The 24,011-nt window shown below is 36.6% G+C and overlaps 1 protein-coding gene across 1 annotated transcript in view; it reads left to right on the forward strand.

Moving 5' to 3' along the window:
• Nucleotides 1-22,737, forward strand: part of LOC121429384 (importin-5-like) — a 38,920-nt gene extending 16,183 nt beyond the window's left edge. The window contains exons 9-25 of the mRNA XM_041626358.1: nt 1,323-1,517; nt 2,316-2,440; nt 3,042-3,131; nt 4,420-4,593; nt 5,911-6,129; nt 6,601-6,817; nt 7,214-7,275; nt 7,932-8,088; nt 8,976-9,148; nt 9,757-9,868; nt 10,317-10,372; nt 12,468-12,590; nt 13,371-13,445; nt 13,902-14,046; nt 14,913-15,141; nt 17,167-17,308; nt 17,985-22,737. Coding sequence (XP_041482292.1) covers nt 1,323-1,517; nt 2,316-2,440; nt 3,042-3,131; nt 4,420-4,593; nt 5,911-6,129; nt 6,601-6,817; nt 7,214-7,275; nt 7,932-8,088; nt 8,976-9,148; nt 9,757-9,868; nt 10,317-10,372; nt 12,468-12,590; nt 13,371-13,445; nt 13,902-14,046; nt 14,913-15,141; nt 17,167-17,308; nt 17,985-18,077 — 2,387 coding nt within the window. The 3' untranslated portion in view covers nt 18,078-22,737. The remainder of the gene's footprint in view (nt 1-1,322; nt 1,518-2,315; nt 2,441-3,041; nt 3,132-4,419; nt 4,594-5,910; nt 6,130-6,600; nt 6,818-7,213; nt 7,276-7,931; nt 8,089-8,975; nt 9,149-9,756; nt 9,869-10,316; nt 10,373-12,467; nt 12,591-13,370; nt 13,446-13,901; nt 14,047-14,912; nt 15,142-17,166; nt 17,309-17,984) is intronic.
• The last annotated feature ends 1,274 nt before the right edge of the window (nt 22,738-24,011 follow it).

Genomic DNA, 24,011 nt, shown 5'->3' on the forward strand with positions numbered 1-24,011 from the left:
CTTTCGGGGTATGCTCGATGTATACCTCAACCATTTTAGCAGGTAAATTATCCCAACAGTTTGGGCATTCGATCGATTTCATTTCCGTAAAAATACCACCTATAATTTGCACTTACACTGCAGTGAGTACTATCTGTACGCGTGCCCACTACAATACATGTAGATAACGTGTAGCTAATGCCGTTGGGGAGCTGAGGCAGCAACTGCGTGTATTTGATATTGGGTCTCCCAGATCCGGATAAATCCCTTATCCGTTTTCGTGCTGGTCCCAACGTGTCGGGATAAGAGAGGTCGGACTGTTTATCCCTTACTGTCTAATCGTATTTCATCTCCAACCAGTTTGTTTCAATCCAGTGCAATAATGTTTTCATTGACAATTTGCAAGAAAGGGAATTACACTATCTAGGCATCTGGACTAAATGAGTTCAACCCAAGTGATGGTTGGACCAAATGGTAATTAGACTAAATTTGTTGTAGACCAATGGGTTTAGCTATGATGTTAGATGATTAGAATTAAACCATCTCCTAGTATACAAAGTGGATACAAATTGCACTAGTCGGATATATAGACGAGTCTGGATTGGTTCTTATTTTATTTTGCAAAGTGTGATTTATTTGTCACATCTAAGTCGAATAAAATACTTAGTCAAACAGATGTGGTCCCAAGAGAATCTATTGAGTAGGATATATATATATTACATTTTATAATCATTATCATGACTATCATCATGATTAGTGTAATCCTCGTCATCATCACCACCACCATCATCATCATCACCACCACCATCATCATCACCATCATCGTCACCATCATCATTATCATCATCGTCACCATCATCATTATCATCATCGTCACCATCATTGTCACCATCTCCACCATCCTCACCACTATCATAGCCACCACTATCATCACCATCATCACCACTTTCATCATCATCACCATCATCATCACCACTATCATCATCATCACCACCTTCATCATCACCACCTTCATCATCACCACTATCATCATCACCTTCATCATCCCCACTATCATCATCACCTTCATCATCACCACCATCCTCATCACCATCATCATCATCATCACCACTATCATCACTACCATCATCATCATCATAACCACCACCACCATCATTATCACCATCATCACCACTATCATCATCACCATCATTATCACCACCATCATCTTCACCACTATCATCATCACCATCATTGCCACAACCACCATCACCACCACCATCATCACCATCACCACCTTCATCATTGTCGCCATCATTATCCTCTTCATTGTCTTCATCGTTATTATTCTTATAATTTTCCAGTTCCATTGATGCTGAACATGATGATGGATCTGGAGGATGACCCCGACTGGGCAAACTCTGATGAGATCGACGACGAAGACAATGACAGCAACGCCGTGGCAGGAGAAAGCGCCCTCGATAGGTTCGCTTGTGGAATTGGAGGGAAGACGATACTCCCACATATTATCAACGCCATCCCAAAAATGTTACAGCAAGGTAATTCAATAGACATTTCTTTGTGGCATGCAAAATATCTGTTCGTGGTTTTGCAAAATATGGAGTATATTAAGTTAATTAAAAGTAATTGCACTGAGCGATGATTTGGAGAAAAACATTTAAAAATCATCCTTGAACTTTTTTTCTCATTTTCATGGTTTACTGTAAAAAAAAATCAGTATTTCTTCCTGGTATTCATAGTTTTGTCAACTTCTGAGATGTTGATGTGGAAGAGGTTCATCGTGGTGAAGGATTGATTAGAAGTAATAACCAGTTGTCTCACGATGTATCAAACGTAGTAGGAAAGCGACGTTTCGTCTGCAAGCTGCTAGACTTCTATCGTGAGACACCTGGGGAGCGTTTCATGAAAAGACTTGTCGGACGTTTTATCCGACAAGTCCCATTTTATCCGACAGTTACCATAGTAACAGTGCCTCACAGCCAATCAGAGTCAGAGAAAGATGTCAGATCTGACAACTTGTCGGACAAAAATGTTGATGAAACACTCCCCAGGTTATTTCTTATACTCAATTCTGAGATGTTTTACAACATATGTATTAAATATTCTATTGACACAAAATTTTGTGTTAAGTAGTAAAAACATGCCATGCCCTGTTTTAATAGGGCATCTCTCTCTCACATCATGTGATATATTTTTCCACCAGTCATGCTTATTCACTATCTTTATAAGATGGAATACCCAACGAGGCCATAAAGTGTAGCCCTCACTGATCTATACTTGAATGATTGCCAAATTTATACATTTCAAGTTTTCACCATTCTCCGTTCTTTCTGTAGCTGACTGGAAGTCAAGGCATGCTGCACTTATGGCTGTGTCAGCTGTTGGCGAAGGGTGTCACAAAGAAATGGAAGCACTGTTGCAGTCGGTGTTAGACTCTGTACTGCCGTACTTACTTGATGAGGTAGGAATTGTTTTAGTGTAAAGCCAAGTGTCAGACAAGGTGTTAGACCTGTATTGACTTTATAATAGACAAATAAGAATTATTTACACCAATGGAAAGCAAAGTGTTTGGCAAGGTGCTAGACCGACAATGCCTTTGTGATGTATATAGACAAGAATTGCCAGTGTAAATCAAGGTATAACTGTTGGACAAGGTGTAAGATTGGATTGGCATATGGAGAATAAGCGTTCATTATAAATATTTTGGAAGGTGTTAGAAGTTGTCGGAACTTACATCCAGACAATGTGTTTTTAGGGGGGAGGGGTAGAAGAGAGTATATTACCCCCTAAAGCTCATGCATATATACTTTGTAAGAAAAACAAAGGAAATTTAAGAGATGATATCATTAATGATATAGCTGGAAATTCAAAGTGCTTTTTCTAGAAGATACATAGTGCAACTATCATTACCCTGGTTTGTTTCTGCTTTAAGAAAAATTCTTTGTTATGACTCAGTCTCAGTCTCCAGCTCTTGACTTCCAGAGATTGAAGCCGTTCTGTAAATGTAATGTAAATGTAAATGCTTATCCATGTTGATTCTGTTTGTCTTCCTCTTTTGACAGCATCCGAGAGTTCGTTACGCAGCCTGCAATGCGTTGGGTCAGATGGCAACTGATTTCGCTCCCACATTTGAGTTGAAGTTCCACGAAAAGGTATTTAATTTATTTTATTTTTTAGCAGCAACAAAACTATTTGATGCTGAGAAAAGTATACTAGTATTTCAAAGAACGATATATTATAACTTGTCAAAGGGTCTTTTGAATGTTTAAATATTTTAACAAAAAAAAAGAAAAGGGCAGTCTAATACTCTAAAATGATGAAACTACATGAATACAATGTGCTAGTCATTTGTTTGTGTTCAGGTTTAATATCCTCTCTGTTATATGCAAAAGGTGTGCAAGATCACAATGGTTAGACAAAACGCTTATAGTTGTGCTAAACAAAACAATGAACCCCACCACAGAATGCTTTCCTTCATGCCGAGTGTTAAATGTAGACAACAATACAATATTCGGCGAGCCCATAGAAGCAAACTTTATTGAATGTAATATCTTATCACCCGACTTCACAATAACATATCTAAAAGACGGCAGAACGTGAAAACTTTTAAAGGGAACCAAAATCCAAGAAGAGAAGCAATTTTTTGGAAAGAGTAAAACAAGACGAACAATTTAAAACAGGTTTCATCAAAATCGGTTATGAAATAGGCAAGTTTTGGAAGGTTTAAAAATCTTGTTGTACTTTCTATGGGAATCCTCAAATTGGCAAACATGCTGATTTTGTGGACAATTCTCCATTTGTTTTGTACATAAATTTTCAGACTTTCCCCTTTATTTTACATATTTCACATCATCTCCTCCTGACTTTAACGTGTGTGGTGTGAATTATATTTCCCCCATGACATATGTTATGCTCAAAATGAGGCAATATGCAATTTTAAAGATAATAGAGAAAATCTGAAAAATTGTGTACAAAACAAATGGAGAGTTGTCCACAAAATCAGCCATTTTGAAGCATGTTTGCCAATTTTGATGAAACTTGTTTTAAATTGTTCCTTTTATTTTACTCTTTCCAATAAGATTGCCTCTCTTCTTGGGTTTTGGGTTTCTTTTAAATATGTTCATTTTCTGATGAAGTACACTTAATCTTGAGCACCACTGTATCTCTATTGCTGTAGTAAGAAGAGACTTTGATATTAAGTAAGTAACTGAGTATCGAATAGATATATATGAATTATTTGGTATATTATCTTTGTGATGATACCGGAGAAGTAAGATGAATCGTAGCATTCCATCGAAGTGCGTATTAAATTTTTTCTTACGTCTGTATAGATTTAAACCTGGGAAAGTTTAATCATAATACCTTACTTGGTGTTTTATTTATTTTTTATTGTTACGATACTTAGAATTTATGTTAATATTCGCAATTTGTTTCTTGCAGGTCATTGGAGGACTTCTCCGAGCACTGGACGATTACGGTCATCCACGTGTTCAAGCCCACGCCGGTGCAGCGCTGGTCAACTTCAGCGAGGACTGTCCAAAGTCCATCTTACAACCGTATCTCCAGCCCATCCTAGAAAAACTAGAAGCCATCATCGCTGTGAAAATGCAGGAGGTAAGACTCCACTTACCTGCAACTTGTGTTGGCTTAGTTGGAAGAGTGTCTGCCTTGTAACAGGGAGGTCAGGAGTTCAAGCCCCATCCATGTCAGACCAAAAGACACAAAAAGATGGGAGTTGTTGCTACCCTTTTTGGCCTTCAACGATTTAAGGGATAGAACAATGTCGATCTGGCACTGCACAGAGGCTGCCGGCCCGCTATCGATTGGGCAAAATGAATTTTTTGGATGATGTTTATTTCTGAGTTTTATCTTTTAACAATAATTTTTTTTTTTCATTTTGTGCCTATTGATAGGCAACTTTTGGTGAAAGGGATAAACACTTCAACCAGTGTTGCTAATACTATTGTGAAAACTTTGTATGTACTGATATGTATATAGGAAACATTTGGACGACCCTATTTTCAGCCTCTGTCATCCTGTTTGTCTAATATTCTGGGCTTTCAGTGTTAACTTCCCTTTTAGAACTGCATGATGTGATGATTTTGACAAATTGTAATATAGTAGCTCATAACATATGTCAGTGAAAATCATTGACAAATCTCATCACCCTGGTTGCAAGTGGTCACACAATTTTTCATTTTATTCAAAACGTTTGTGAATGATCAATGCAACTTACTAATTTTCCTTTTGATTCAGCTCCAACAGAAGGTAACCAAATTAATCCTGGATCAAATGGTAACCACACAGGGTGACTGGCGCTGACACAAGAGAAATAATAAACTTGAGGGGTCAATAATGCAAACAAGTTTCAATTTCATCATTTCCTTTTAAATCGAGTCATCTCTTATAAAAAGGAAACCAAATTAGGCTTGGAACAAATGATGACCACTGTGGCAGCTATTGCAGATACAAGAGAAATAATAATTTTGAGGGGTCAATGATAGAAAACAAAATGTCAACTGTCCATTTCTATTCTTTTCTATCTATTCAGCTCCTACATAAAGGAACCAAATTAGTCTTGGAACAAATAGGCCAGTATTCATCAGGTATAGCCTCAAGTTGTGGTTTGATAATGAAGGCCAATTGTGATACAAATCTTTAACAGTACAGGTTCAGTTGATGTCCGTTAATCAGATCATTCGTAACTGCCTGGGAATAATTGAAGAAATAGTTCTTTACATCATTAAAAACACTTTCAATTTGTTCTTTTCTATCAATTCAGCTTCTACAGAAAGGAACCAAATTAGTCTTTGAGGAAATGGTAACCACACAGGCGGCTGGTGCTGACACGAAAAAATAATTATTTAGGGGATAAATAAAAGAAAATTGTTAACTGTCTATTTTACTTTTTCCCCCTTTCTATCATTTCAGCTTCTACAGAAAGGAACGAAGTTAGTCTTGGAACAAATGGTGACCACACTAGCTGCGGTTGCTGACACGACAGAGGAGAACTTCACCCCGTTCTACGATAAGTTCATGCCCAGCCTCAAATACATCATTCAGAATGCTAACACAAAGGAGTATAGGTTGCTGAGGGGAAAGACGATCGAATGCGTCAGTTTGATTGGTTTGGCCGTCGGAACACAGAAGGTAAACTTTGCTCACAGATGACATGGTTGCTTTTGATAATAGGTGGTCATTAAAGTTGGTTACCAACTTTTACACATTGTGTAGCTGTTTTGTAGCCTGCTTTTCTTGATAAGCATGTCTATCTGGTCCCGTTTCATAATGATTCGTTATAATAACAAATGCACAATTTCTGTAGAAATTTTCTATCAGCCATTCGGATTAAAGGATTTAAGTAGCTTTTTAATTGTTATTGCAACAAATTTACTCATTTTCATAGAATAAAAATGTATTATATAATCAGACATATATGTTGACTATTCTGACTTTCATGGTGTTATGCCTATTTGTATAAGCTTTGCTTAATCCAAGGATGTATTCTTAATTAGCAACTTGGCTCATTACGATTGATGAATATGACAACAGATTATCATTCTAATACTTTTCCTTGTATTGTGATTCGGATTTGAATGACATAAACTTTATACTTCCCAGTTCATGCAAGACGCCAACGAGGTGATGGACCTCCTGTTACGAACCCAGACCGATTCCAGCGAGCTCGAAGATGATGACCCGCAGACGTCGTACATGATCTCAGCATGGGCCAGGATGTGCAAACTCTTAGGACCTAGCTTTGCCAACTATCTGCCAGTAGTCATGAAACCCCTGCTAAAGACTGCATCCCTCAAACCAGAAGTAGCCCTCCTTGATTGTGAGTTTCACTTGACCTTGAGGCTGTCATTTAATCTGTTAAGGCTCTCTCATGCTCAAATATAGATGAAGGTTATGTTTTGTTCTTTTTCAAATTGTTTATTGATCCGGGAAAGACTGTTATCATGCACCACGCTTAATTGCTGTATGCTGTAAAATTTAAAATAACAAATTGTGCTGAGAGTCACAGGCACCATACACTGAAATGCAGGTATGGGACTGTGTACCAATTTTTTTTCCCAAGCATATAACCTGTTTTTTGTCCTATTTTTAATGTGAAGGCAAATGTAGATTAATCATGTAAAATGAACATTGTTTACTCTTACATTCTTCTAAAATGCCATTGAAAGAATGTTATTAAAACTCTCATGAATTTACCTTCCCTTCAAAATTTCAGCCGAGGCTGCCAAGAACATCAGTGAAGAAGAAGGATGGCAGTTTGTTAATCTAGGTGACCAGGTGAGTCTCTGGTGATGTCCTTGTGGTTTTTATCTCACACAGCTACACACAGATACCCACCGTGTTCAGATCACTAGTATCCCCTGCTTATCGGGATTTCCCCTTGGGGAACTTCCAGGAGCTGCTTTGTGATTGAGCCAATCACTTAAATATGCCTGTAAAGAATATGTGTATCAAACTTGGAAGTTTGTGTAGTCGGGGGAGTGTTTCATGAACATTTTCATCCGACAAGTTGTCAGATCTGACATCTTTCTCTGATGTTGATTGGCTGAGAGGCACTGTTCCTATGGTAACTGTCGGATAAAATGGGACTTGTCGGATAAAATGTCCTACAAGTCCTTTCATGAAACGCCCCCTGGTCTCATTTTTATTGGTCAATAATTTGGAATTTTGTGACTTTGGATAGAACCAATCTCTTTATTATTGACATTTGCTTAGTAAGGATTATTTGAGCTAGCCTGTGTAAAAATATTGTTCAATTTGACCGAGTGGACTTTGTGCCGTGCCGTTGCAACGCTTGGTAAGTTTCGTTTAGAACTCACTTTTTATACCTATACATACAAACATTTTCTTGTCATTCCGTTGGATTCTGTTTGATATTTTTTTTAACTTGTTATCTCAATGCGCATATTATGTTTAACATTATGTCACCACAGCAAAGTTTTGGCATCAAGACGGCTGGCTTGGAAGATAAGAGCACCGCCTGTCAGATGTTGGTCTGTTACGCCAGGGAATTGAAGGAAGCATTTTCTGATTACACGGATCAGGTGGTGGAGATCATGGTCCCTCTCCTCAAGTTCTACTTTCATGATGATATCCTTTACAAAAAAATAGTATACACGGGTGTGACAGAGCTGCCAATTAGTACTGATTTTCCGTATTTAGTACTGAAAAATGATAAAAATACTGATGGTTTTAACTTTTATGCAAAATACTGATTTTTTTGAAGTTTTAGTCTTATGTGTTGTCCTATGGTATTTCTTTGAAAATACTAATTTCCTCACTAGAATACTGATTTTCAGCTTTAAAAACACTGAAATATTCTTGTTCAGGTTGGCAGCTCTGGTGTGAGAGTTCACCTTTTTAGCTGATTTCAGCTTTTTGTATTGTTTGGATTTTTAGCTAAATTTCTGCCTATTTTAGGTTTCCTCTATATGGGAGCTCTTTCAATTTCAACTTTTTAAAAACTGTCTTCAGCCGTTTAGGAGAACAGAAAGAACTATGATCACAAAAGGTTTGTTGTTTTAAGATACCAATGGTGGTGTTGATGGTGGTAGTGGGATTGTGGTGGTGGTAGTTGGGTTGTGGTGGTGGAGGTAGTGAGGTGGCGGGGGTGATGGTGGTGGTGAAAGAACAAGCCAGGATCATCCAAGCATTACAAGTTATGTTCTAGTGACCCCAGAAATGCATGAAAATTGCATTAATTTGCTCATTCAACCATAATTTCGAATGTATCGCAATGACGGATGACGCGGTGGGTTAGGGGATACATGTGCTCGGCTGCGCGACCCGCCGAGCATCTCTAGTTTCTAATGTGATTGCATCAAAGGCTACTGTCTTGATTTGTTGATATTGCAATTGTATTTCATCGCATAAAGAACCTGTTAAGGAAATTTCGCAGAAATACGTACCCTCGCTTGCCATATATATTGCCCCATTTACACAGTGAATTAGACCCTTCCTTGACCTACCTATTGCACTAGTGAGGTATACTGCCTCGGAGTCGCTACCGCTTCTCCTGGAATGTGCCAAGATCAAAGGAGAGGACTACTTGGATGCGAAGTGGGCATACATCTACCCAGAGTTACTCAAAGCAATCCAGACAGAACCAGAGGTGGACATCCTGCAACAGCATATGGAGTCTTTCAGTAAGGTGGGTGTTGATATTGAAAAACGTATTAAAAAATGTGGAAAAAAAAATACACGTAGCTATAGACCAAGTTGGTTTTGGACTTTGGGTACTGTTTTTGATTGGTAATGTGAACAAAGTATAAAGAAAAAATGTGCTATAGACATTTCGGTTTGGAATGCTGTTTTTGTTGAAATTTTTAATGGAGGGTTTCATGTTCGCCTCACAAAAGAAAATTAATGCTCTGACATAGCGACTTACCTGGCTCATTAAATAACCCATTGACAGTGCCTTTGTTCATCTTTGGACCCCCTCCCCCCCCCCCCCTTATGGCCACCGTAGTTACAGTGCTTCGATGTTGGAATCATCTGTAGATGTCTAGTTTCATTTTGTACTTGAATATTAAAATGAGAAGAGAAAACGGATAAAAAATACTCTTAACCAAAATTTATCCACCTACAAATATTGAAAATATGCACTGACATAAATAATGAGCAAATATTAAAATAATACTGAAAACTGAATGAGCTTCTGATTACTAAGTTTCTATATTGCAGTCTGTAGTCCCACATGTGCATATCGCTGCTGCTGTCATTTGCTTAGTGATCTCTTACATTTCTATGTGTCCGCAGTGTATAGAGTTCTTGGGACAGAGATCGTTGAATCTCAATCAGATGCAGGAAGTTGGGACGACGTTGAATGACATGTTTGAACAGCACTTCAAGAGACAACAGGAGAGACAAGGTAAAGAGAATGGGAGAGCTGTTCACATACGATGCAAAACTGCAAGCATTTTCCAAAGGGGTCATGTTCTATGTCAGACTTTCAAAATGAATGTTTATGCCCCTAATTGAAATATGCTTCAGATATGGCAGTTGTGGAGAATAATCTATCAGTTCTCATAAAAGACTTTCCTGTCATTAGATTTGTAATGATGTCCCTTTTATGGTAAATGAATTTTCTAGCAGTTGGTAGATCATTATTTGACACTGTTATTGATTTTGTTGCAATTATTTTCATTAAGGTTTTCTTTCAATCAGGGTATTACTGAATGATAGATATAATATTTGAAGGTATTGAATGAGAGATGTGTATTTGTATTAATAATTTTTATCTTGTTTTCCAGTAAATTCACAATGATGAATTGAAGATTTCTCAACAATTTTTCTTATTTTTTATTTTTTTCTAACAGAACAAAGAAAAGATGAAGACTATGATGACATTGTAGAAGAAGGACTTCAAGATGAGGTGAGAAAGAAATTAAGAAAGGATGGTGATGATGATGATGATGATGACGACGAAGACGACAATGGTGGTGATAGTGATGATGATGGTGGTGACAAACTCAACTCTTATTCCATTTCTCTTTTTCATCCCCCCCCCCCCCCTCTCTGCATGTTTCTACAAACATGCTTCATTGATTCAACCTCACAAACTTTAGCTATGAAACCAAAAGTAAGATGTGGACCAGTAAGAGATAAACAAAGACACAGATCAACCTCACGTTATTTAATTTTATGATGCATTTTATTAGCATATGTGGTTCGTAAAGTTCTTTGCTTTTTTGATTGAGTTCATGGTGTCTCGAGATGGCCATTGTTTCCTCCGTTATGATTCTCATTCAGAGGTATTCAAAGTCAGGCGGTGGTTAATATACCTTGCTCTTTGGGTAGCCCCAGAAGAAGTCGCATGGCAGGAGGTCGGTGGATGTGGGAGGCCACTCTACAGGATAATGAGTTGCGCCCACTCTCTCATGGAAGAGCTCTTCCAGTCGTTCCGCCACATTGATTCTTGAATGTGCTGGAGCCCCATCTTTTATCCACCGAATCTCCCTGAAGCTACCATCATCCTGGTGCTGGAAAAGTGCTTTCAACTGAGGAACGATCTCCTTATTGATAATGCGCAGATAGCTGTTTCCGTCCAACTTGTTGAAGAAAACTTGGCCAATCAACGCTCCATTTCCGCACATTCCCATCCAGACAGATACCTTGTTGCGTGAGATGTTGCGATTGAAGTGGAATGGTGGCAGTTCACCGGTAGGAGCATATTGCCTCGCGTTCTGACTGTGTACTCGCCCTTTCATGAAGAAAGGGGCTTCATCTCCTATGACAAATGTGATGTGATGATCCCTGGGACTCTCGTCAGTAGCCACTCGCAGTAGCGAAGTCTCCTCGATGGGTCACCAAAGTTGGTGACAGCACGTGAAATGGGTACCACCAGGTGTCATTCCTGATGATCCGTTGAAATGAGGACTTGGATATTCCCATTCAGTTCCTTCTTCTTGATAAATGTGGTTTCTGATCCAGTGCGCCATAAATGATCAATGTTGTCAGTAGTCTTAACCGTTCTCCTACCAGACCTAACCTTGTTCAAGTTCAATTAAATTTATTCAAATTCCATTCAATAAAAATACAAGATACAATATCAGAGAAATACATAGGTACAAAGCAATTAAACATACATAAATACAAAATGAAATTTGGGAGACTGCAAAAGACCAAAAGGTCTTGACGAGACAGACCCCGAGTGCCATCATGGCAATACAAGTTCTGTCTAGTTGCCCTCTCTTCTTGGGTTTTCCCTATTTCATTGAAAATACTGATGTCATCATCAAAATACTGATTTTCAGCTTTTAAAAATACTGAAATGTTCTTTTTCAGGTTGGCAGCTCTGAAAGCCTCAGCAACATGCTGAAGGCTCCCAGATCGTCCCAACTCTGTTAGAAGAAATACTTTTTTGTTCTGTCGTGCTAAATAGAAAGTGACAATGTCAGCCATTTTCAGCTTACTTAATTTTCACTGACTAACCAGTTTCATTAGCATTCTATGCTTGGATTATTTTGTTACTTTTGTCTAGTGCTGGGAAAGGCAACAATCTAACAAATTTGTTGAATTGAATTATTAAGATACAAGCACTATTTAGATTGAACATTATTCTTTATTCTGAAGCATTTTTAGTGGTTGTGGCGTCTTATGAAGGGCAAGAAATGAAAGTTTTGAATATGTAGATTTTAAAGAGAATTGCACATACTGCCCACCAAACAACAATTTTGTTTGTTTCCTGTCTTCAAATTGTTTTTACTCACTCATGCATGAAATGAAAGAGAAAACGAAGTTTTAAAATGATGGGTTATTCATGAATTTTGATTCAGAATAAGTGTTGATAAATCATTGATCAATCTCTGTTTCATTTTATCAGGGGCACATTGTATAAAAGCAGATTATTATTTTCATTTAATATATCTGCTTGTATGTACATGTACCTTTTCAATGCTCAAGGAGACTGGAGAGAGGAAAACTCATTTCAGTATTTACCCGTTTCTTTTCTGTTTCTATTAATGCAGGACGATGATGATGTCTACCTACTCAGTAAAATCTCAGATATCTTACATGCTGTATTAGGCACATATGCTGACGTTGCCCTTCCGTTCTTTGAAATGCTTATGAAAAACATCATCAGATTATTGGTAAGTCAATGCATTTTAGTTCTTAGCTTTTGAGCACTATAGAAGGATACCCTATGACCCACTCTTAATACTTATGTTAAAAATAAATGCCAGTTATAACAATTTCAAAATTTCAAAATGACCACCCAAGTGTATGAATGAAAAATATGTGGCAAAGTATTCTGGAAGAAATTGTGTACTTGCTGAGAAATACTGTAAGCAAAATAAGCATGACATTTCACCAAAATGTTGAGTTTTTTTTTTCAAGCAATAATAGCACGCTGTCCCACATGTGCTTATCTATGTTGGCGAACTTCAGTGTGATTGTTTTTCAGCTTAGATTTCCTGATTTCACAAAATTCAGTTAAAGCTTGGTTTTGTAGACTTTCTCATGAAATCAGTGTCTATTGCGAATACTTTCATTTATATTTAAGTTAGGATTTCTATTTGTAGATGATAATTTTGAAATTCTGGCATTATTTTGTCGCAAGCAAACTACCCATTTTAGTGAAATATCAATTAATAAATGATGATATATAAAATTTATATCATGTTGCATACAAAAATTTAAAGTGCAATAAAAAGAAAAGATTCTATTAAATTCCTAGTGCCTTGTCTATGGTTCCTTTTTTTGTTTGAATACTTAGTTTTTTTATATATAATTCCAAGTAAGGTTTTTCCTCATTACTGGGTCCCTTGGAGAGGGCCTTAAGCCTTGGGTCCTCCAGTTGCTTGCCTACAGGCGTGCTTTCTTTAGCAGTCGGTTCAGATCATTTTCATTTTTTCTTGTTTTTATTTCAGCCTCAGGACAAACCGTGGACAGACAGGCAGTGGGGTATTTGTATGTTTGATGACCTCATAGAATTCTGCGGATCGGTAAGTAAAATTTTCAGAAAAGAAGACTCGCCATTCTGCGCCCGCCTTACACCCTGCCCCCTCCCTCAAACATTGGGCAGGGGTATATTTTGCGGGTAACCACTGCATGTTAATGAATTATTACTATAAAAATGTAAAATTGTATGTTTTTATCACTATTCAAATATAGGGATTTTAACCCTAACCAAGCCAGCTTATTTTTGCTGTTCTTTGGCTGGGGGAAGGGGGAGGGAGCAAAATTAACCCCTCACCCCATCGCATCTTGACCTAGAATAAGAACTGTACATTAAGCTGAAAACACAATTTGTATTGCATTTGCCAAAGCTTTGATAGGAGCTATCAAACCAAATTATCAGTCATACATTTTCGAGGAATTTTAATGATGGATCTCTCAAGGTTCGTTTTATCCACTTTTTTTAAAAACTACCCAATTGTAATGCTATTTTCTGTTGACAGATTGCGTGGCAGTATAAGGATTATTTTCTTGCTTCGATGCAAGAGAATTTACAGGACAAGAGTCCTGAAGTCAGGCAGGCGGCATCCTACGGGTTCGGGGTCATGGCAAAGTGTGGAGGTGAACAGTTTGCGCAAGCTTGTGTAGGTAAGTCAATCAAATTTACTGCAGTGGAGTAAACAAGAGACACAAACAAACCTATCAAAATGCCACATCCATACATTATGCAACAATAACATTATAGTACAGGCTGATAAATTCAAGCAAGAGAATTGAGAAAATCTGCTTGGTATTTCCATGTTTCTAGTTGGTTGATTGAAGGATTGAAATTTGATATGTGAAAGATTTCATACATATAGTTAAAGAAATAAAGTTCTTAATGAAATACAGCTCTTCACAAAATCCCCTGAAACCACCCATTCTAATACTCATTGCATCACAAAAGACTGCCCATCTGTTTCAGTGCACTTAGTAAATGTGAGTAATTTATATTCCAGGGAGTATTCTGCTTTAATATAAAAATACATGCTATGCCAATAAAATCTTATGAATAAAAAATCAATAAAGTCAATTCAATAAATAAATTTAATTTAATATATAAATTCAATTCAAAATCAATTGTAAATAAAAAAATATCAGTAAAACATATGAAGAATAATGTCAGCATGTGAGTTATAATGAAACACCTTTCAGTGAATAAATAGGTAATATTAATACAGATGATAATGGGTTAAAGCTGTTAATATTCACAATCTTTGGTGACATTGAATTTCATATGCAATTCTTTTTTCACTGGTCCACTGGTCTGTGATGAAAAATCATTGATGAGCACTGGTTAAAAAAAAATTGATATGACACAGCTCTAATACTATTACCTGAGTGGTGATTTTATTGAGCTTTTATTTGAGCTTTGTCATAACAACTTGTGTCTTTAAGACTTTCCAAGGGTGTATGAAAATCTGTAAAGAATTTCTAAGAGAGTCAAAAGCTTTTGGTTCCTGTCTCATCCACAGAAGCTGTTCCGTTCCTCAGTTCAACCATCATGGCTGCCGGAGCGAGGGAGAAAGAGAACCTCAACGCCACGGAGAATTCCATCGCTGCGGTGACGAAGATCATCAAGTACCATCAAGGCAGATTGAACCTGAATGAGTTAATCCCACTCTGGTTCTCGTGGTTGCCAGTTACGGAAGACAAGGAAGAGGCCGGCCATGTCTATGACTTCCTCTGCGATATCGCTTGGACGTGAGTCCCTATCATCCTCTCCAGGGATGGATCAAGGATTACATTAAACCCCCATTCCACAGAGATCAAGACCGCTGAAAGACCTTTGAAAGACCATGAATTTTGGTTGATCTTTCAGAGGTCTCTCAATGAACCTACAATGGTCTTTTAGGTCTTACACGAGCCCTGACCAATCTTTCAGTGGTCTTCGTGGTCTTCATGTGCTCCAAAACTTTTTGAAACGGTTCAAAACAGTCTTACAGCGGTCTTTAATGCAGGAAAATGGTCTTTCAGCAGTCTTTCAGCTGTCTTTCGATGAACTTTCAAAGGTCTTCATAGTCTTTCAATGTTCTTTCGGCAGTCTCAAGATTTTTGCGATTACTGTAAGACTCATGAGAGATCATTGAAAGATCATTCAAAGATCACTGAAAAACCAAGCAAAGATCTCTGAAAGACCATTGAAAGATCTCTAAAGGACTACTCTAAGAGCAGCAAGACAAGAAATATCCATCAATCTTTCAAAGTTCTTTGAGGGGTCTTTCTGAGCCATTCCACAGAGATGACAAATTTCAATGATCTCAAAGACCACTGTAAGACTTCACAAATTTTAAGTCTTTCAGTGGTCTTTCAACGGTCTCGGGGGTGGGGGGGGGGGTAGGTAGAGAAAATAGATTCTTCTGTTTGGCAAAGTTTCTATGAGACTCCCCCCCCTTGCCAATAGTGACAATTGCAATGATCTGAGATGAATCACAAGGTTAAGGTCAGATAGATCTTTAATAGAAAATTGAAGGAGGTTAGTCTGGCAATGGTGTAGGCATAAATTTTGACTGCATGCAATCAAGAACCTGTGAAGTTGTGTTCAAATTGGTGGGGGGGGTACGGAAAATAAAAAAAAAATTGTTCGGCAAAGGTTTTATTAACCCCCCCCCAAAAAAAATAAACAAATAAATAAAAATATAAATGAATAAATGAATTAAATGAATTAAATGAATAAATAAAAATAGTGATACAATAATGAAAGAAAAAGAAAAGTGAATGATCTGAGTGGGGATCACTAGGTTCACAGAGATCACTATTTGAATATTGTAGAAGTTAATTTTTAGGTTTTTTCTTGTTGTGGAGGCATAAATTTTGACTGCATGCAGCCAAGAATCCTTTAGGTTTTGTTCAATTTTCTTACATCCATCCATAAAAATACTCCTTTCTGACAAGTAAGATGTTGTTGGAATCTGGAAAGAAAACTTTCTGACTCAACTCAGCCAAAATTTCCCTATATTGTAGAAGTCAAGTGTGAGGTATTTTTTCTTGGTGTGGAAGCTGTGGAGGCATAAATTTTGACTGCATGCAGCCAAGAATCCTTTAGGTTTTGTTCAATTTTCTTACATCCATCCATAAAAATACTCCTTTCTGACAAGTAAGATGTTGTTGGAATCTGGAAAGAAAACTTTCTGACTCAACTCTGCCAAAATTTCCCTATATTGTAGGAGTTAGGTGTGAGGTATTTTTTCTTGGTGTGGAACTTGTGGAGGCATAAATTTTGACTGCATGCAGCCAAGAATTCTTTAGGTTTTGTTCAATTTTCTTACATTCATCCATAACAATTCAACAAAACGTTGAAATCTGGAAAGAAAATTTCTGACATGACTCGCCAAAATTTCCTCTGACATCCAAGACATCATGGTATAAAACTATAGTAACTGAATTTCCTGAAAAGTTAATAATTTTCACTGAACAAAAGTGTAAATAAACTTGAACGTGCTTTGACCAATATTGACAACCATGGTACAATATCTGTTTGAATAGCATTGTTTAAACCAAGGAATTTAGCATTTCAGGGGAGTTTTCAGAAAACATGTCAATGATTTTCACTTAATGGATTGCTTTTAGCCAATCAGATGCAAGGATTACAGTAGCTTGTAACAGTAGTCAGTGACTATTTGTTTCATGAAATGTTCCCCTTGACTATCAATTTCATCAGCATGAATTGAGGTAGTCATTGTCCTCATGTGAAATTACCTTTCACATTTTTTTCCTCCTTTTTTTCAGTGGAAACGAGGTCATCATGGGAAAAAACAATCAGAATTTACCAAACATCTTGTCGGTCATTGCGGAAGCCTTCGATCGAGAAGCTCTCTCAGAAAACGAGGAGGTCTTCAGAAAGTGTTGCAGGTTCATCAGGGATGTGCAAGTAAGTCAAAACTATGTGTAGATAATCCTCAGGTTTTTGACTGAAGACTGTATTAGAGATGCATAGCTTTCAAATTGGCAACAATCATTAATATTATATTCTTTTTTTATACTTTGAAAAATTACCGTTTGGATATAAAATGAGCCAAAAATAATGATTACTGGATATGTTTATTGAACAAGAGCCAGTTGGCATTTGTAAACAGAGGCACAGGACCTCTTTAACATGATTTGTATGCATATGACATGACAGCGATTCTTGGTTTATGAGACCAAAAGTCGCCCATTGAATTCATTAAAATTATCTTTTCTTGTGGTAACAAAGAACTGATTGATAGATCTAATTCGAACTTTCTTCAGATGTCCGATCAAAATAAAATATCTGCATATTATACTTTCATAAAGCAAGGATTGAAATTTCAGGATGTTTTCTTTGTCTAAATTTTTGATAACAACATTAAGACACAAGTTATCCAAAAATAAAATTTCAACTCTTAAAAAGAATGAACAGCTGCAAAAAAATTCAAAGGTCATTGTGCTTAAAAAAAATTGAGTTTTAGATGATATATGTACTTGTATATAATTCACATTATTGATGCTTTATCAAAGCTGCAGACGGGCATTAATTTATGTTGAAGTATTAACCATTTTAAATTGGTCCTTTCCTTTCTTCATAGAATAACGGGGACATATGGGGACCGGCGTTTGCCGAGCTGAATGAAGAGCACCAACGTGTAATCACGGCAGCGCTTCAGATGACGGCTTCATAGAAGGCGCCAGATGGGGTCCTTATCTTCTTTTATTTCACGGCTTCGTAGAGGGCGACAGACACATCCCTATCTTCTCTCGGTCTGTCATCCATGAGACTTATCAACGATCACAAATTTATCTTGGCATTTTCTTCTGATTTTGGTACAAATGTACCATTTTCCTTCTCATTTGCAAAGCTTTCATAACTTTCTCCTTCCTTTCTACAGTGGCTTTTGTAGGTTTTTCCAGGGTGTTACAAGCTTTTGTGAAGTAGAGAGAATAATGTGATTTATCTGAGAATCAAATATAATACTTCTAGTTTATTGATGAGCGATCATGAATAAGGATATCATAAGGTTAAGAATTGAATCGGTTGCAGAGTATTGTTGACATGAAGGTAATCGTTTGGTTCCTATTTCTAAAGATCGCAATATTCAGTTTACATTGGGTGATGTGCTGACTTGAGGTTATGGGGAAGGCCAGTGATATGCAGTCTGCAAAATGATGATCTTTAAAGTGATGTAACATGATTCCATACTGTTTCAATACTATGAGTAGATTCTTTCATTAGCCACAAAGCAGCAACTTATTTTGTCATGTTTAACAGATTATTGGTTTTCTTGTGATATGAGGCAAGAGCACCGGTATTAAATTTGCATCAAGCCATCTACACTGAACAAATAATTACACTATCAAAGTATGAAATTATTTTAATTTCACTCATGTTGAAATCGTTCGGGGATTCTTTTCTGATTCTCGTCTATTCCTGTGAGTTTGGTAGTAAACTTTACAGAATGATATGCCGATGAAGGATTTGTTTAGACTGCTTTCATCAGGAAATCAAATATTAATGCATGCTGGTTGAGTGATGTGCAGTGATGAGATAGAAATAGAGGAAGATATATTCTGTTATGGTTTGGGGAAACTGAGGGATTGCGCGAGGCCTTAAACTTCTGTAATTTTCAGGCAAAAGGCAACTGTTCAAAAGGCACATTTTTGCATTACAGCACAAATGGGCATGAAAATATGCAAGGCTTGTGAACGGCAGTGAGGAATACGAGTAGGTCGTGGCTTTGAGTTAAATCAAGCCCTGTGGTGTGGCACTTTGTTAGACAAATATTGAACATGTTGAATTGTGAAATCTGAAATCTCAGTGACATTTCTTTCATACATGTTCATGATCAAACATTTATTTGCATGAATCATATCAGAAGTCTGAAAATGTTTCAGACGATATAGCATGGAGTGTTTTTTCCATAGTATAGTTGAATTTATATAGGTAAGAAATATGATACCCCCCCTTCCCCAGTTATGTAATTGACCAAGTCAGTACTACAGTTAGTCCTTTTCTTTTTCCCCTTCTTGATTTGCTATTTGGTTCTACCATACATGTTGATGTATGCAATTTCACAAATGAATAAAGTGTTATTTTAGCATGACAAGTATATAATTGTGAATTGAAATGAATAATACTGCATGTGAATGCATGCTGTATTAAGTGAAAAAGATTGTTGGTTTGAAATGAATTTATTATTTGAATCCCATTTTTTTTTCATTTGAATGTTGAGGACCATTTATAAACAATTCCATATCTGCTTTTTTTTTAGCTGATATATTATTTCAAAGAGCTGAATTATGAATATGTTTCTTGTTGTTCATGTGAGTGTTGTGTTAATCCAGAATTCATGTATGTTATGCATAATTACATCTAGAAAAACAAAACAAAGACTGCCTTTTTGTTTGTTTTTTTCAGATGAAGCACACAATCTGAAAAGAAAACGACTCCAGATGATCAAAATCAGTAATACCCCATAATTTCATTAGAATGCAATATTAAAAAAAAAGGAGGAAGAAGCACATAATTTAATATATTTGAACAAGAAATTAAAATATGCAAGAACATGGACAGAGTAATCTTTGTTGGATATAGTACCACAAAACAATGTTGAACATATTGCCCATATAGATTAGAGATGTTAATCTATAGCTTTGCATCATACGTTCAAAAGAATTTGAAGATTTGCTGAATTCATAACATAGTGATTTCATGTTGTGAACTCGTATTATTATCTAAAGCCGGTCTACCATACTTCTTTTTATCTGCAACTTATTGTTATGTCTCAGATCCCGTCTCCGAAAAGATTGTTTAGCTTTCTAGCACCCGTGACTGAACAAGCCAAGAGTCGTAGCGTTTCTTTCTCTTCGTATTTGAATCTTGGCAACTTAGATCCCATCAACTGAAAAGTTGTTCAACTTTCTTATATACATGACATAACATGCCTAGAGTCATAGAATTTCTTCCTCTTTTTATGCCAATGTTGGCAGGTTTGGATATCATTTCATTATTTGCTATAGTACTATTAACTTTTGCCATGATTTTATGTATTAGGATGTTGTTTTGGCTTGGTTGTTTTTGTTATCTTTCGCAAAGGTGTGTGATTGCCGTCCCCCTGCTCTTTCATATGCCATCCTATAGTTGATTACTAGTTCTGTTTCAGTGTTGTGTTCCAATTCTTGAAAATCTTCATAAAATTAGTCATGCTGAATTTCTGTATAAAACTCCCATTTCCCATCAGTTAATGTATCCGACTTCCGAAGATTTCAGCTGTAAATTTCATAATTTGTTCTCCATAAACTAATGTTACCCTATGGAGGCGATGGTATATTTTTTGTGAAGAACTATGACTTGTTTGTACATTGTGTAAGTATAGGTATTCAAAAATGATATTTTGAGGGATGTAAAAAGTTTACAATTTGTCACCAGCAATTTGCTAGTATTGTAGTTACGGCAAATGTAAATAAACACTTGAAAGAAAATAAATATGTGCAACTTATCGAAGAGAATAGGGTATGCAAAATTTCTTTTGAAATGTGATTTATTTTTGTATATTGTACATGGAAATACATATCGTAAGATGTGATTTATAATTCAGTTTGAGGCTAGATATTCCTGAAATTAAGGTCCCCCCCCCTCAGTTTGAATTCACACACTACAAATCAGTTATACATGTACATGTACCTTGATTGCTTTGAGCAGTTACCTAATAATTGGCCTTTTTAGAATTAACATTTATTACCCGGTACACACCCTTAAAAAACATACTGTGTGACTGCTATTCAAAATGGCTCATCAGCCAGCAGTGAAAAAAAGTCTTTATGAAAATTTCTAATTATAAGCTCAAATTCAAGTTATTCACGTGCAAGTCACAAATTCTGGCATAAGAGATGACAAAAAAGATGTTCAAAACAAATTCAATCATGTCTGAACAAGTCTTTCATGTCCACAAATTACATTTCATGGGTAATTCTTTCACACAGCCTCACACAATTGCATTTTTCAATAAATCATGTGTTACTATACAATGTCTTTGTTCAAGTCTGTAAAGGTTAACATGTATAACTTGAAATAAATTTCTTAGTTTTAATCATGTATTATTTGTATACTTTAATAATGGAGTCCAGTTACAAAACATTTTTGGGGGAAGTATTTGAGAAATAAGTTTTGACACCATCGATCAGTAAATAAACATAAGGAATAGTATGGAAAGTGAACTAGAAACATAAACATGCATCATAAGTATTTGAAATTTCCTACCATTCAAGAGGCCAGTTTTCTAAACCGATTCCAATTTGTGAAAATTAGGCATGCTTTCTATCCTGGGAACCCAATCCAGTTGCATACATGCACATTAGTTGTTGCTATGCCTTTCAAGCCTCTAGCAAGCTTTCAGGTTGTCAAGAACAAGCTTTGAGTAAAAACGCATCCATAACATTCATAAGGGTAAGTATGAGTGGAGGGAGGATTTCATGAACCATCTTGCCAGTGATTTTCACTGTGAAATTTGCTCCCAGCCAATCAGATTCAAGGATTTCAGTGGCTTGTAACAAATATAGTCAGTGAAACTGAAAATCACTTTCATGAAATGCTCCCTTCATTTCTCCACCTATTTTAGCTCACCGATTCTCATTTTTCAAGAACTGTTGAAATTGTCTCGTCTGATCTGGGCTCCGGAACACAAAGGTTTGCGATGAATAGCAAATATGAAAGAACACTTCTGATTGGTTCCTCGTCAGTATTTTGCGCCAAATGCGCATGTAACATTGATCTTTATTGGTCAGTTCATTTAGCGATTGATCGCTAATCTTTGTGTTACGGAGCCCTGAAAGTGTACGCGTACCTGTAAACTGTTGCCGTTTTGAGTATGACTTTAAATAGTGATTTTATTCTTATAATTTCCGCTTTTATCATGTACCAATCTGAATTCACCCAAATGCTCTTCCTCCCAAAATACTTAGTTGTGCCTTTTTTATTTCATTTGTAAATTTCATGTATATTTCCTTTTGCATATATTTAATTTCCTAAAGAATTGTTTTTTGCTTCTATTTTTTTTCCTTATTCAATAGCATATTGCAAGGGTTATTATTATATTCTCATAAACCTGTTACATGTATGTACATTATTCGACATTTAAATTAAAACATAGGACCTATTTTAAGGATCCATATTTGCATATTTTAGAGATCGTTTCATTTCGAGTATTATGTTGTTTCTCTAGAAACCTCTTTCTAGTATGTAAAACTCTGCATCTTAGCATTTTCTGCTTTGTTAGGAAGTGGGTATGCCTAAAACATTCGGAATACTTTTTTATGTATGATACAATAAAGTGATTTTAATCTGAATTGTTACCGTCTCATTTTCCTTATTGTGTCTTCTGAGGGTAAATTGCCAATACGTACACACCCCACATGGTCTACTATTTATTGTAATGCCATTCCGTCCATCAACATTTCGTTTAAAAACCAATTGGTCCAATAACCATTTGGTCCAATCGTCACTTTGTCTAATCATTTCGTCTAATAACCAGTTGGTCTAATACCCATTTTCTTTTCATTTTGCACAATTAACACCAGTTTTATTAGACCAATGGTATGGACTAAATGGCTATTGGACCAACTGGATATTAGATGGAATGGCATTAGACTAAATGAAAGTAGACCATGTGGTGAGTAGACGAACTGATGATAGACCAAATGGTAGTAGACGAGTTGGCAGTTGGATGACTTGGCATAAGACAAATTGGAAATAAACCAGAGTACTGAAGCAATGCTGTCACAATTTTTTCTCTTTTTTTTGCATTTCACCACTTTTATATTGTTTTGTTTTCTTGTAAGCACAATGAAATATACCTCCAATTGTATTTTTCATTTGTCTTTGGATACCATTTCTTGGCGGAGCATGATGAAAAAAAACATCCACAACACGAAATTAGTAAGAATCGGTCCATGGGGGCCCCCAAGATTGGCCGTAGCCATGTTAATGTCTACTTGTTAGCCCCACTGAAACAAGTGCATATCAGCCTGGTTCCAATGCCGGGTCCCTTATCACAAAGGTTTGTGATTAATCGTACGCTTGATTTTCACAATTATACATTGCAGTCGGTGCTATCAATCTCAGAAAAATGTTCTACGATGATTGGTAAGCTTTGTGTTACGGGCCCCAGGTTATACATCGGGCAACTTTATAGATTTCAATGGGGCATATCAGGGCCCCGTCTCACAAAGAGTTACGATAGATCCAATCAATTGTAACTCTATGGAAATCCATCAGTGCCATAACATTTTCTACAGGAAATTTGCAAAATGTCCTTTGTAAACAAAGGAGAACCCACCAAATTGTCAAGATCAATTAATTTATGGATATACATTCATCTCTAGAAAATCTTTTGAACAAACATGCATAATAGATGTTGACGTTGCTGGCCGTCCATAGTTGAGATTGATCGGATCAATCGTAACTCTTTGTAAGACGGGGCCTATTCATACCTTGGCTCACCAAGTAACAAGTAAAATTTGGTGTGTGGAGTTTTTCACCATGCTCTACTGAAATACCTGTGAATTGGTCATAAAAATGCTAATGCACAAAAAGAAAACTGATAGTGTGCATTTTGGTACCA

Source organism: Lytechinus variegatus, chromosome 16 (genome assembly GCF_018143015.1).
Source record: "Lytechinus variegatus isolate NC3 chromosome 16, Lvar_3.0, whole genome shotgun sequence".
Lineage (NCBI taxonomy): Eukaryota > Metazoa > Echinodermata > Echinoidea > Temnopleuroida > Toxopneustidae > Lytechinus > Lytechinus variegatus.